At 44.3% G+C, this 12,200-nt stretch overlaps 1 protein-coding gene across 1 annotated transcript in view; it reads left to right on the top strand.

Moving 5' to 3' along the window:
• MUSK (muscle associated receptor tyrosine kinase) overlaps positions 1 to 12,200 on the top strand; it is a 92,008-nt gene that overhangs the window by 43,641 nt on the left and 36,167 nt on the right. The window contains exons 8-9 of the mRNA XM_072154347.1: positions 7,960 to 7,966; positions 9,231 to 9,494. Of these exons, the coding sequence (XP_072010448.1) occupies positions 7,960 to 7,966; positions 9,231 to 9,494 (271 nt within the window). The remainder of the gene's footprint in view (positions 1 to 7,959; positions 7,967 to 9,230; positions 9,495 to 12,200) is intronic.

The raw sequence follows: 12,200 nt of genomic DNA, 5'->3' as shown, positions 1-12,200 counted from the left end.
CTTGCTACCGTTGTGTTTAGCTCTTAGTGACACACATATCCACCTCAAACACCAAAGTGGGAAAATTTATTAGGGGTTTGATTTCAGTTAGGCACAGTCTGCCATTTACTTTTTATTTTACGTTTATTTTTTCATAACTCAGCGTCATCTCATCTGGCATAGCAGTGTGCTTTCATACTTGGCTAGAAAATAGCCATAGGAGAATCCAAACGGCTTACTTAGGCCTACAATAGCGTTGTATATATTTTATTTCTGGTTGATCTGCTGGTGGCTGTCTTTGCTGCAGTGCATCTACTACCATATTGTGAGGAATTTGTAGTGAGACTTGCAACCGTTGTTTAGCGCCTAGTGACGCACATATCCATCGCAAAGACCGAAGTGGGAAAATTTATTAGGGGTTTGATTTCAATTAGGCACAGTCTGCCATTTACTTTTTATTTTACGTTTATTTTTTCATAACTCAGCGTCATCTCATCTGGCATAGCAGTGTGCTTTCATACTTGGCTAGAAAATAGCCATAGGAGAATCCAAACGGCTTACTTAGGCCTACAATAGCGTTATATATATTTTATTTCTGGTTGATCTGCTGGTGGCTGTCCTTGCTGTAGTGCATCTACTACCATATTGTGAGGAATTTGTAGTGAGACTTGCGACAGTTGTGTTTAGCGCTTAGTGACGCACATATCCATCGCAAAGACCGAAGTGGGAAAATTTATTAGGGGTTTGATTTCAATTAGGCACAGTCTGCCATTTACTTTTTATTTTACGTTTATTTTTTCGTAACTCAGCGTCATCTCATCTGGCATAGCAGTGTGCTTTCATACTTGGCTAGAAAATAGCCATAGCAATAGGATAGCATCGTTTGGTTTTAAAAACTAAAAAACAAAAAAAAACACAAAAAAAAGTTAAAAAAAAATTAAAGTTATAACTTTCATTTTCAAAATGTTTAACCCGAGGGCTAGGGGTAGAGGATGAGGGCGGCTATGTGGGCGTCCAACTACTGCAGGGGTCAGAGGCCGTGGTCCTGGGCGGGGTGAGACACCACCTGTTGATGAGGGAGCAGGGGAACGCCGCAGAGCTACACTCCCTAGGTTCATGTCTGAAGTTACTCGTGGTAGAGCACTGTTGAGGCCAGAACAGTGCGAACAGGTGATGTCGTGGATTGCCGACAATGCTTCAAGCAATTTGTCCACCAGTCAGTCTTCCACGCAGTCCACCCATGTCACCGAAATCGGCACTCCTCCAGCTCCTGCACCTCAGCCTCCTCCCCCCCAGTCTGCCCCCTCCCAGGAAAATTTGGCATTTGAACCGGCATACTCTGAGGAACTGTTTTCTGGACCCTTCCCACAGTCACAAACCACTTGTCCGGTTGCTGCTGAGCAATTTTCCGATGCCCAGGTTTTCCACCAGTCGCAGTCTGTGGGTGATGATGACCTTCTTGACGTAGTGGAAGAAGTGTGTAAAGAGGTGTCCGACGAGGAGGAGACACGGTTGTCAGACAGTGGTGAAGTTGTTGTCAGGGCAGGAAGTCCGAGGGGGGAGCAGACTGAGGGATCGGAGGATGATGAGGTGACAGACCCAATTTGGGTTGAGAGGCCGGTTGAACACAGTGCTTCTGAGACGGAGGAGAGTCCTCGACCAGAACAGGTTGGAAGAGGCAGTGGTGGGGCCAGACGGAGAGGCAGGGCCAGAGCAGGTGCATCAGCGCCAAATGTGTCACGTAGTGAAGCTCCCGTGGCGAGGGCTCCCGCGGCGAGGGCTAGATTTTCAGAAGCCTGGAGGTTCTTTAAGGAAACACCGGACTGTGGTGTGCAACCTTTGCCAAACCAGGATCAGCAGGGGTTCCACCACTACTAGCTTAACTACCACCAGTATGCACAGGCATATGAATGCTAAACACCCCACTCAGTGGCAACAAGCCCGTTCACCTCCGGCCGTGCACACCACTGCTCCTTCCCCTGTGTCAGCTGATAGTCAGCCCCCTGCCCAGGACCCTGGCACAAAAACCCCATCGTCGCCTCCACGATCCTCCACAGCATCCACCAGCGTTCAGCTCTCCATTCCCCAGACGCTGGAGCGGAAAAGGAAATATAGTGCAACCCACCCGCACGCCCAAGCCCTTAATGTCCACATCTCCAGATTGCTTAGCCTGGAGATGCTGCCCTATAGGCTAGAAGAGACCGAGGCCTTTCGCAACCTCATGGCGGCGGCCGCCCCTCGGTATTCGGTCCCCAGCCGCCACTACTTTTCCCGATGTGCCGTCCCAGCCCTGCACCAGCACGTGTCAGACAACATCATCCGTGCCCTGACCAACGCCGTTTCTGACAAGGTCCACCTGACCACGGACACGTGGACGAGTGCTGCCGGGCAGGGCCACTATATATCGCTGACGGCACATTGGGTTAACTTGGTGGAGGCTGGGACCGAGTCTGACCCTGCGGCTGGTCATATACTGCCGACGCCGAGGATTGCGGGGCCTACCTCCCTCCAGGTCTTTCAGGCCTACTATGCCTCCTCCTCCTCCCACCCCTCCTCCACCTTCGAACTACCATCCGTGGGCATGGCGACATCAGTCGCTAGCTCTAGGCACAGCAGAAGTGCCGTTGCTAAGCGACAGCAGGCGGTGCTCAAACTGCTGAGCCTAGGCGATAAAAGGCACACCGCCCAAGAACTATTACAGGGCATCACGGCGCAGACTGATCTGTGGCTGGCACCGCTGAACCTGAAGCCAGGCATGGTTGTGTGTGACAACGGCCGTAACCTGGTGGCGGCTCTGCAACTCGGCAGACTGACACATGTGCCATGCCTGGCCCATGTGTTAAATCTGATAGTTCAGTGTTTCCTCAAGACATTCCCCAATCTGTCTGATTTGCTCACGAAGGTGCGCCGCATCTGTGCGCATTTCAGGAAGTCCAGCACAGATGCTGCCACTCTCAGCGCCGCCTCCAACTGCCCGCTCACCGACTGTTGTGCGACGTGCCCACGCGGTGGAATTCAACATTAACCATGTTATCCAGAGTTTACCAGCAGCGCACAGCGATTGTAGACTGCCAGATGTCAACTTCCACCAGAACTGGTAGTCAGGTCAGTCAGCTTCCTCAAGTCTACAATGAGGAGTGGACGTGGATGTCTGATATCTGTCAGGTGCTGAGTAACTTCGAGGAGTCAACACAGATGGTCAGTGGCGATGCCGCCATCATCAGCCTCACCATCCCGCTGCTTGGCCTGTTGAAAAACTCTCTGATCAGCATGAAGTCGGAAGCTTTGCGCTCGTCACAAGAGACGGGGGAAGAAGATTCCCTTGTTGATAGCCAAAGCACCCTTAGGTCTGTTTCTCAGCGCATATCGGAGGAGGTGGAGGTGGAGGAGGATGAGGAGGAAGAGGAGGAGAATGTGGGCGAGACACAAGAGGGGACCATTGTTCAGTCCTTCACTGTTCAGCGTGTATGGGCAGAAGAAGAGGAGTTGGAGGAGTTGGAGGAGGAGGAAATGGACAGTCAGGCCAGTGAGGAGAGTGAATTCTTGCGCGTTGGTACTCTGGCGCATATGGCAGATTTCATGCTAGGCTGCCTATCCCGTGACCCTCGCGTTCAAAGAATTTATTCCAGCACCGATTACTGGGTATTCACTCTCCTGGACCCACGGTACAAGCAAAATCTTTCCACTCTCATCCCTGGAGAGGAAAGGAGTGTGAGAATGCATGAATACCAGCAGGCCCTGGTGCACAAGCTGAAACACTATTTCCCTTCTGACAGCGCTAGCGGCAGAGTGCGTAGTTCTGCGGGACAAGTAGCGAGGGAGAGTAGGCAAGCAGGCAGCTTGTCCAGCACTGGCAAGGGTACGCTTTACAAGGCTTTTGCCAGCTTTATGTCACCCCAGCAAGACACTGTCACCTGTCCCCAGTCTCGGCAGAGTAGGGCTGATCTTTACAGAAAGATGGTGAGGGAGTACGTAGCTGACCATACCATCGTCCTAAATGATCACACAGCTCCCTACAACTACTGGGTTTCAAAGCTGGACATGTGGCACGAACTGGCGCTGTACGCCTTGGAGGTTCTTGCCTGCCCTGCCGCTAGCGTGTTGTCCGAGCGGGTTTTCAGTGCAGCTGGTGGCATCATCACCGATAAGCGTACACGCCTGTCGACTGACAGCGCTGACAGGCTGACGCTTATTAAGATGAATAAAGCCTGGATTTCTCATAATTTCCAATCTCCACCAGGTGAAGGAAGCTCAACCTGAATAATTTATGCACTCCTCCTCCTCATTTTCCTCCTTCTCCTCCTCTTTGTACACTAAAGCAGAGGAAACTGGCTATTTTTTGACAGGGCCCACTGGCTCTAGCTATAGTACTTTATGCATTTATTTTTTCTGGAGAGCCACCTACCCGGTCCTCTGTTTTAAACAATTTTTGGGAGTGCCACATACAGGCACTCAATCTATTCAATTTTTCTGGAGGGCCACCTACCTGCTCCTCTGGTTTGAAAACTTTTTTGGACTGCCACATACAGGCACTCAATCTATTTCATTTTTCTGGAGGGCCACCTACCTGCTCCTCTGGTTTGAAAACTTTTTTGGACTGCCACATACAGGCACTCAATCTATTCAATTTTTCTGGAGGGCCACCTACCTGCTCCTCTGGTTTGAAAACTTTTTTGGACTGCCACATACAGGCACTCAATCTATTTCATTTTTCTGGAGGGCCACCTACCTGCTCCTCTGGTTTGAAAACTTTTTTGGACTGCCACATACAGGCACTCAATCTATTTCATTTTTCTGGAGGGCCACCTACCTGCTCCTCTGGTTTGAAAACTTTTTTGGACTGCCACATACAGGCACTATCCAAATTAAATTGTCTCCATAGCAGCCTCCACACGTTGTCTCCATTGCTACCTCCAAAAGTCGTCCATATAGCTGCCTCCATACATCGTCCCCTTATCAAACGAGGTGTGTCAGGCAGAAATTTGGGTTGTTTTCATGGATTCCACATCAAAGTTGTTAACTTTGTCGCCACCCTGCTGTGTAATCCGCAAAATATACTTGCAAACTTTTACCATTTACGGATATTATTTCAGCGCTTCTTGCGCATCTGTTTACATTCCCCTCACCCGCCATATCCCAAACTTATAAGAACGCTACTACACTTAACTTGGTGGAGGCTGGGACCGAGTCTGACCATGGGGCTGGTCATATACTGCCGACGCAGAGGATTGCGGGGCCTACCTCGGTCCAGGTCTCAAAGGCCTACTATACCTCCTCCTCCTCCCACCCCTCCTCCACCTCCTCCTCCTCCGAATTACCATCTGTGGGCATGGCGCCATCAGTCGGTAGCTCTAGGCACAGCAGCAGTGCCGTCGCTAAGCGACAGCAGGCGGTGCTCAAACTGCTGAGCCTAGGCGATAAAAGGCACACCGCCCAAGAGCTATTACAGGGCATTCCACATCAAACTTGTTAACTTTGTCGCCACCCTGCTGTGTAATCCACAAAATATACTGGCAAACTTTTATCATTTACCGATATTATTTCAGCGCTTCTTGCGCATCTGTTTACATTCCCCGCACCCGCCATATCCCAAACTTATAAGAACGCTACTACACTTGATCTTATACAAAAGGTTCTTAGAAGTGTTGTTTGGGGAGTAGCCTAGAGACAGGGGCTTGGATTGGCGAAAGCTCGCCTGGCAGCGGAGCGCCAGTTCCATCTCAAGATCCGACTAACATAGTTTTAACTGCAGCACCTTTAATCTACTACTAGTTCACTGCCTCCAAACATCGTCCCCTTATCAAACGAGCTGTGTCAGGCAGAATTTTGGGTTGTTTTCATGGTTTCCACATCAAACTTGTTAACTTTGTCGCCACCCTGCTGTGTAATCCACAAAATATACTGGCAAACTTTTATCATTTACCAATATTATTTCAGCGCTTCTTGCGCATCTGTTTACATTCCCCTCACCCGCCATATCCTAAACTTATAAGAACGCTACTACACTTGATCTTATACAAAAGGTTCTTAGAAGTGCTGTTTGGGGAGTAGCCTAGAGACAGGGGCTTGGATTGGCGAAAGCTCGCCTGGCAGCGGAGCGCCAGCTCCATCTCAAGATCCAACTAACATAGTTTTAACTGCAGCACCTTTAATCTACTACTAGTTCACTGCCTCCATACATCGTCCCCTTATCAAACAAGCTGTGTCAGGCAGAATTTTCAGGTGTTTCACCAGATACATAGTGGAACTCGGCCCATCTGTCGCCGCCATGCTGGAGACCTGCAGTTGCAATCATAGCAGCGCAATATGAATGCCCCATACTGTCGCTCTTAATCATGGAAGTCGTCTCCATGGCTGCCTCCACATGTTGTCCCCTTATCAAAAGAGCTGTGTCAGGCTCATTTTTAGGGTGTTTCACCAGATACGTTATGGAACTTGGTCACTATGTCGCCACCATGCTGTGTTATCGACTAAATATACCACTGCTGCCGCTGCCTCTGCATGCCGTCCCCTATAGTGTCAGGGTCAATTATTGCATGTTTTAGATGCTATCTAGCCTCATTCGGTCACTCTGTCATGGCCATGCTGTTGCCCATAATTTTGGCATAATGGTGCATTTAAGCAGTCTCAGAGGCATCCATGCATGCTGCCCCTGCTGTTTCCTGTCCATTTCCGTGGTGTTTCCATCCTTTTCTGAGGTTCCCAGGTGTTTGGCCAAGCTTCCCTGTGCAGAGCCTTGATCCCCTTGAAAAATGCTCAAGTCTCCCATTGACTTCAATGGGGCTCGTTATTCGAGACGAGCACTCGAGCATCGGGAAAAGTTTGTCTCGAATAACGAGTACCCGAGCATTTTAGTGCTCGCTCATCTCTAACCACCAGCCATTTAATTTTTTTTTTTATCTTTAATATGACACCAAAGCATATTTCTCGATGCTTATGGAACCAAAGATAGGTTTATCTGAAGTGACACTACCACTGCAACCACTAAACTTGACTCATCACAGGCAAATCTGACTCTTCTCTTATCATTTTCACATAACTTTGGTGAGACTTTTTATCGATAAATGGGTGAGATTTTCCATAGAAAAGTGTTGGACATTGGTGATGTTGACAGTGAAAAGCAGGGTAATTGCATATTGAGAAAAGCAAAGAATCCAAATATGTACACGTTTCCACTGGAAAAACTGTTCCTATTTTGACCACTAGATGGTGTAACTATATCATAGCATGGTTCCTCTATGTGGCTCATAGTTGGCGTCTGGTCAATGTGAATTTAAGTTAGCTTTTATATATATAAAATTTCAATGTTTGTTCCTCTTGTTATCGTTATTATTATAATTATTTTGCCTCTTTTATTGTAAAACTTTTTCTACCCAAACATGTAGTATACTACTGATTATTATAGAATTTCATATCTTGTCCTCCATGTCAATGGGAAAATTTGCTAAACTGCAGTAAATGCTCTAGAATTCTGGAATTACTTGCAGCAATTGTCTAACATCCTTTGTGCCATACTTATCAAGTTTTTAAGGCATTTTTTTTAGATACATGTATAAATTTTAAATGAGAGCATGTTTTAGTGGGAAATGGTGTTGCATCTTTTAGACAGCGTTAGTAAATCTGCCCAATTGTGTTGGTTGGACCAAGACTTTGGTTTTACATAGCACACACTGCACAGTTTGAACTTCTTTGATATATAATAGCTACACAAAGTTATAGGATCCTAAAATTGTATGATTAAGCTATATGTATGAATATTATGTGCTAGCTATTTAACCATTTTATGTACTCTTTATACAGTATATCAAAATCTGCCATTTTAAATTGTTATCATCATTATCCAATGTTTATATGGGATTGTGTGTTCCCTCTTTACCTCCAGAGTGAAGGCCAATTCATTCATATGTTGCTAACTTCATCTTTGTGTTTTCCTCCCATTGTTTCTTTTTGCTGCAACTGGATTTTGATTGTATCCTGAAGAATGGAGGTAGGAGAATCACTTTAAATGGATGTAAAGTTTTGAGTATTTACCACTCTGCAGCTAATTGATAGCAGAGTTATGTTCATCTAGGGGCATAGCTCTAGAAGTAAAAATCACACCCCATGTCTAATCCTCGAAGGTGTGCAGTAGCCAGAATGCAAAACTGCTTATTGTAAATGACACAAAGTACATGAGGACCATTTTGCCATTTTACTTCAAGTTGTATTTCAAATATAAGAATTATCTGGTCTAAAAAGAAATAGTTTTCTCTTAAGACAAATCCAGGAAAAATACATCCATAATATTGCAACAATTTTTAGATAGGCCAAGTAAGTATTAGAGGACAATGTCCCATATATCTGCAAGTTTTAAAGCAAATTTACCATTTTATTTCATGCATTATGAACCAAACATACCTCGAGAATGCTGTAGAATTCTGATGCAGAAACATATCTTGTTTAATCCCTGATTTGAGTGCTTTTGTTCAAAAACAATTATAAAATTCAGGACCTTGGGAAAGCTGAGTGCATACTGGTTAACACATTATACCGAGGGTCCTGAAGTGTCCAGACAGGACTAATAAACCTGAGCTGGATGACTCATACACAGCAGCCAGCTGGGGATGGTGCAGTGACTGATTACTTCTGCCTGTGAGTGATTACATCATTCTCTTGAGTGGTGTAAGAAGAGAAGCACTGAGTCAGGCAAAGGATTCATTATCATGAATTTTATAATAGTTTTAAAAACCACTCAGCTCAGGGACTAAACAAGATATGATCCTGCATCAGTGTAGCTACAGCATTCTCAAGGTATGTTTGCTTCATCAAATAAAATGGTACATTTTTTGAAACTATATTTTTAAATATATTTTTATTGTTGGTTATTTATCTTTCTGTTCTGAAGTTTAAATTAAGATAAAGTAAGATATTGTTGTCGTATCGCTAAGCCTTCTTGTCTTCCAACAGTGATTGTGCTTGGTAGCGCAGTTGAACCTCATTCACTTGAATGGAGCTTGACTGCACAAAAGTCACATTATAAAAGTTAACATAGGCCTGTGATGGGGAAGCTGCACAAGCTCATCGTGTAGGGGATTGGGAGTATTCCACTTGATTGACTACTGTCCATCTTAAATTAATCACCTTTCTGCATTTGGGAAGCAAGAAAAGCAGTGATCATGGGCTATACATACAGTTGGAGCTATAGATCTTTAGTTTATTACATTACACGTTTTTGCTAAGAAAGTGACAACCTGTATTTAATTTGTTCTTAGGCTATACAAAGGTGATGTAGGTTACTGCAGCACCTACAGAGGGGACATATGCAATACAGTGCTCACAAAAGACTCTTTGGTTTTCTTCAATGTATCTAACAATGAGCCAGAAGAAAGCCAGGAGATGCTTGCTCAAATAGCTTGGACTGAACTGAAAACTGTGAGCCCGTTCTGTCGCCCCGCAGCTGAAGCTCTGCTTTGCAACTATTATTTCCAGGAGTGCAACCCGACTGCAGATGGCCCAGCTCCAAAACCACTGTGCAGGTATTAAATCTAGAGATTTCCTATATCACATATATAAGTATAGTAATATTCTATGCATAATTGTCATCTTTTTAAAGAGGACAATGTTTCTGGAAGGGCATTGTTTTCAATACAAATTGGTTTCACAGTATGAATAGAAATGCTTGGATTCAGCAGCCCATATGGTTAGCAGACTACAGCACCCATACTGCTTTGCTGCTATTGTCTGCTGTCATGCCACTATATTCTAGTTGCTGGAGAGCAAGTCTCTGCCTCTGTGTACATTTTATATAGTGTCTCTCAAATCATTTCAATGTCACAACTCCTCACATCTTCTTCATTCTCTTCTTCTCTTCCTTCTATAACTCCTATTACTGAAACTGGATATGCTTGACCAATGAGCCACAGGTAAACAGCAGGCAGTAAATCCGGAGAATGAGCTATAAATGAGCTATAAATGAGCTATAAACATAGATTGTTATGGGAAACAATTAAAATATTGAAGGATTATGTCTACTTTCTACAGTGAACTTTGGATAATATATAAGTATTCTATAATGAAATAACCATTTGAGAATTCTAAGAGCCTGTTCACATGTACTTAACGTCTTCAGGGGTTTTTTTTGCATCAGTTATTGTGAGCCAAAACCAGGACTTTTCTACGACACAGGACAGGTGAAAGTCTTTCCATTATACCTTACTGGTGTCTAGCTGCCTCACCTTGTTTTGGTTCACAACATCTACTGAAAATAACTGAAGACATAACTAAGAAGTGAACCTAAGTGTACGATGCAACCTGATATACTATATAGCAGTGATGGCTAACCTATGGCACTGGTGCCAGAGGTGGCACTCAGAGCCCTTTCTGTGGGCACTCAGGCCATTACTAGAGAGGACTCCAGGTATCTTCCTGCAGTCCCAGACAGCCCAGGACTTGCTGTGCACAGAGCTATTTTAAAGTGACAGCTGTACCTGGGACTACTGGAGGAGTGGGAAGTGTGGAAGGATCTGGATTATCATTGTAGCTCCTGCTCCGGCCCTGACAATTCTTCCTGTTTATGGGACCCTGGAGGGAAGCTACAATGATCATCCAAATTTCTTCTAATTTCTGCTTTATTGGTGTCCTCAGGGTGCTGGTATCAATGAAATCTGTGACAGAGAAGGGAGTATAAATCACAAATTAAATTTCTGTGATGGCACTTTGCAATAAATAAGCGTGTCTTTGTTGTAGTTTGGGCACTCGGCCTCTATAAGGTTCGCCATCACTGCTATATAGGGTACATCTATATACTCTATAAATGCTTACAGTACAATGGTCAGTCCCTGGTATCTTCACTAACATCTCTGTGGTCACAACTGAAGCCAAATCTCTCAGATCCATTTGGCACTAAAAATTCCACTTAGCGACTGCTGTGAAAAGAAAATGCTAAATAGCTGGAGTAGACACTGCAGTAATGAGCAGTGATCCCTCATGTCAGCACAGTTTTGTGTTTCCAGAGTTGCCAGGACTCCTTCTGCAAAGGTCAAGACCTATAGAGACAATGATGAGACTCCAAGGATAGAATTGATAAAATGTTGGCTGTATTCTCAAGCTCGCTATTAGATGTTTTCTTCTACTAGGTTTACTAAAATTGAGCTTTCTTTAGTTGGAAATAAGATTTGCATGAAATATTTGCACTGATATAGCTGCCATTAAAACCTTCCTCTATAAAGTTGCGATGAACCATTTCTCAAGGTCCCTTTGAGGCTCATCCCTTTTCATCGGTTCTTGAAATTCTCCTTATGGCATTAAATGAGCTATTTGAAATATCATGAGTAGCCAAAACAAGAAGCCTTAGATTAATGTGATGGTGAGTGCATTTATATTTTAATGTTGACAGCTGCTGTTTGACCTTCATGAAATGAGGTGTTGATGTCAGTCAATTGGCCAGTGGGCTGAGTTCCATGGCTGCATAAGATGGTAAATCAGCCTGAAGTGGTTCCAGCATATTCCATGTAACTTAAAGCAATCTTCTCACCGCAAAAATGCAGCATAATCTGCAAGAAGTTTACTATGGTGCAGTAGGAGCAAGGCAGATTGATGTATATTTTTGTAGGAATTCAGTGTATTTTGTAACTTATTTTGCTCTTTCTATCCACTAAAGCAGACATCTAGTCAAGGGTGAATCTCATTGGGACCCTAATAAATGGGCAGCTTTTAATTCTGGATAATAATGAACCATCAGTGACATGTACTTGCATCCAGATAAAGCTGTCAATCAATGATATCCCCTTCCCAATGACTACATGGCGGTTTCTATAGAAAGAGAAAATGTATTAATAAACAAAATTCTGATTATTCAGGTTTTTCCCCAAAAGCTATATTGCAGTCTGTCCATCCCTCCTTCATCTATCTATACAGTGCTGCCCGAAGCTTACACAGCAGTTTCACAGCGACAGGTTGCCTTTTTTCAAAGCAACTTTTCACAAATCGAAATTTGTTGATTTAGTCATAATCTGATATACTTTCGATTTACTTTTTTTGGTGTATAAAGATAAATATTTAAGCTTGCCCTTGTTCTTAAGAGAACAAAAAAAATTAGAAAGAAGAAGTAAAACCAATTGACCTCTGGAGCTTGTAATAGTGTAGATATTGTGATAATTCAGTCACTGGTACTTAAAGCAGGAATTCTCCTGCTTTCTGAATATAAAGCGCTTTACCATGGGAGCTGGCACAGTAAGCGGGTA

The sequence above is a fragment of the Engystomops pustulosus genome, chromosome 1 (assembly GCF_040894005.1).
Source record: "Engystomops pustulosus chromosome 1, aEngPut4.maternal, whole genome shotgun sequence".
In the NCBI taxonomy this organism is placed as follows: domain Eukaryota; kingdom Metazoa; phylum Chordata; class Amphibia; order Anura; family Leptodactylidae; genus Engystomops; species Engystomops pustulosus.
The sequence above is the reverse complement of the archived record's forward strand: the minus strand, read 5'-3'. Positions and strand labels throughout refer to the sequence as shown.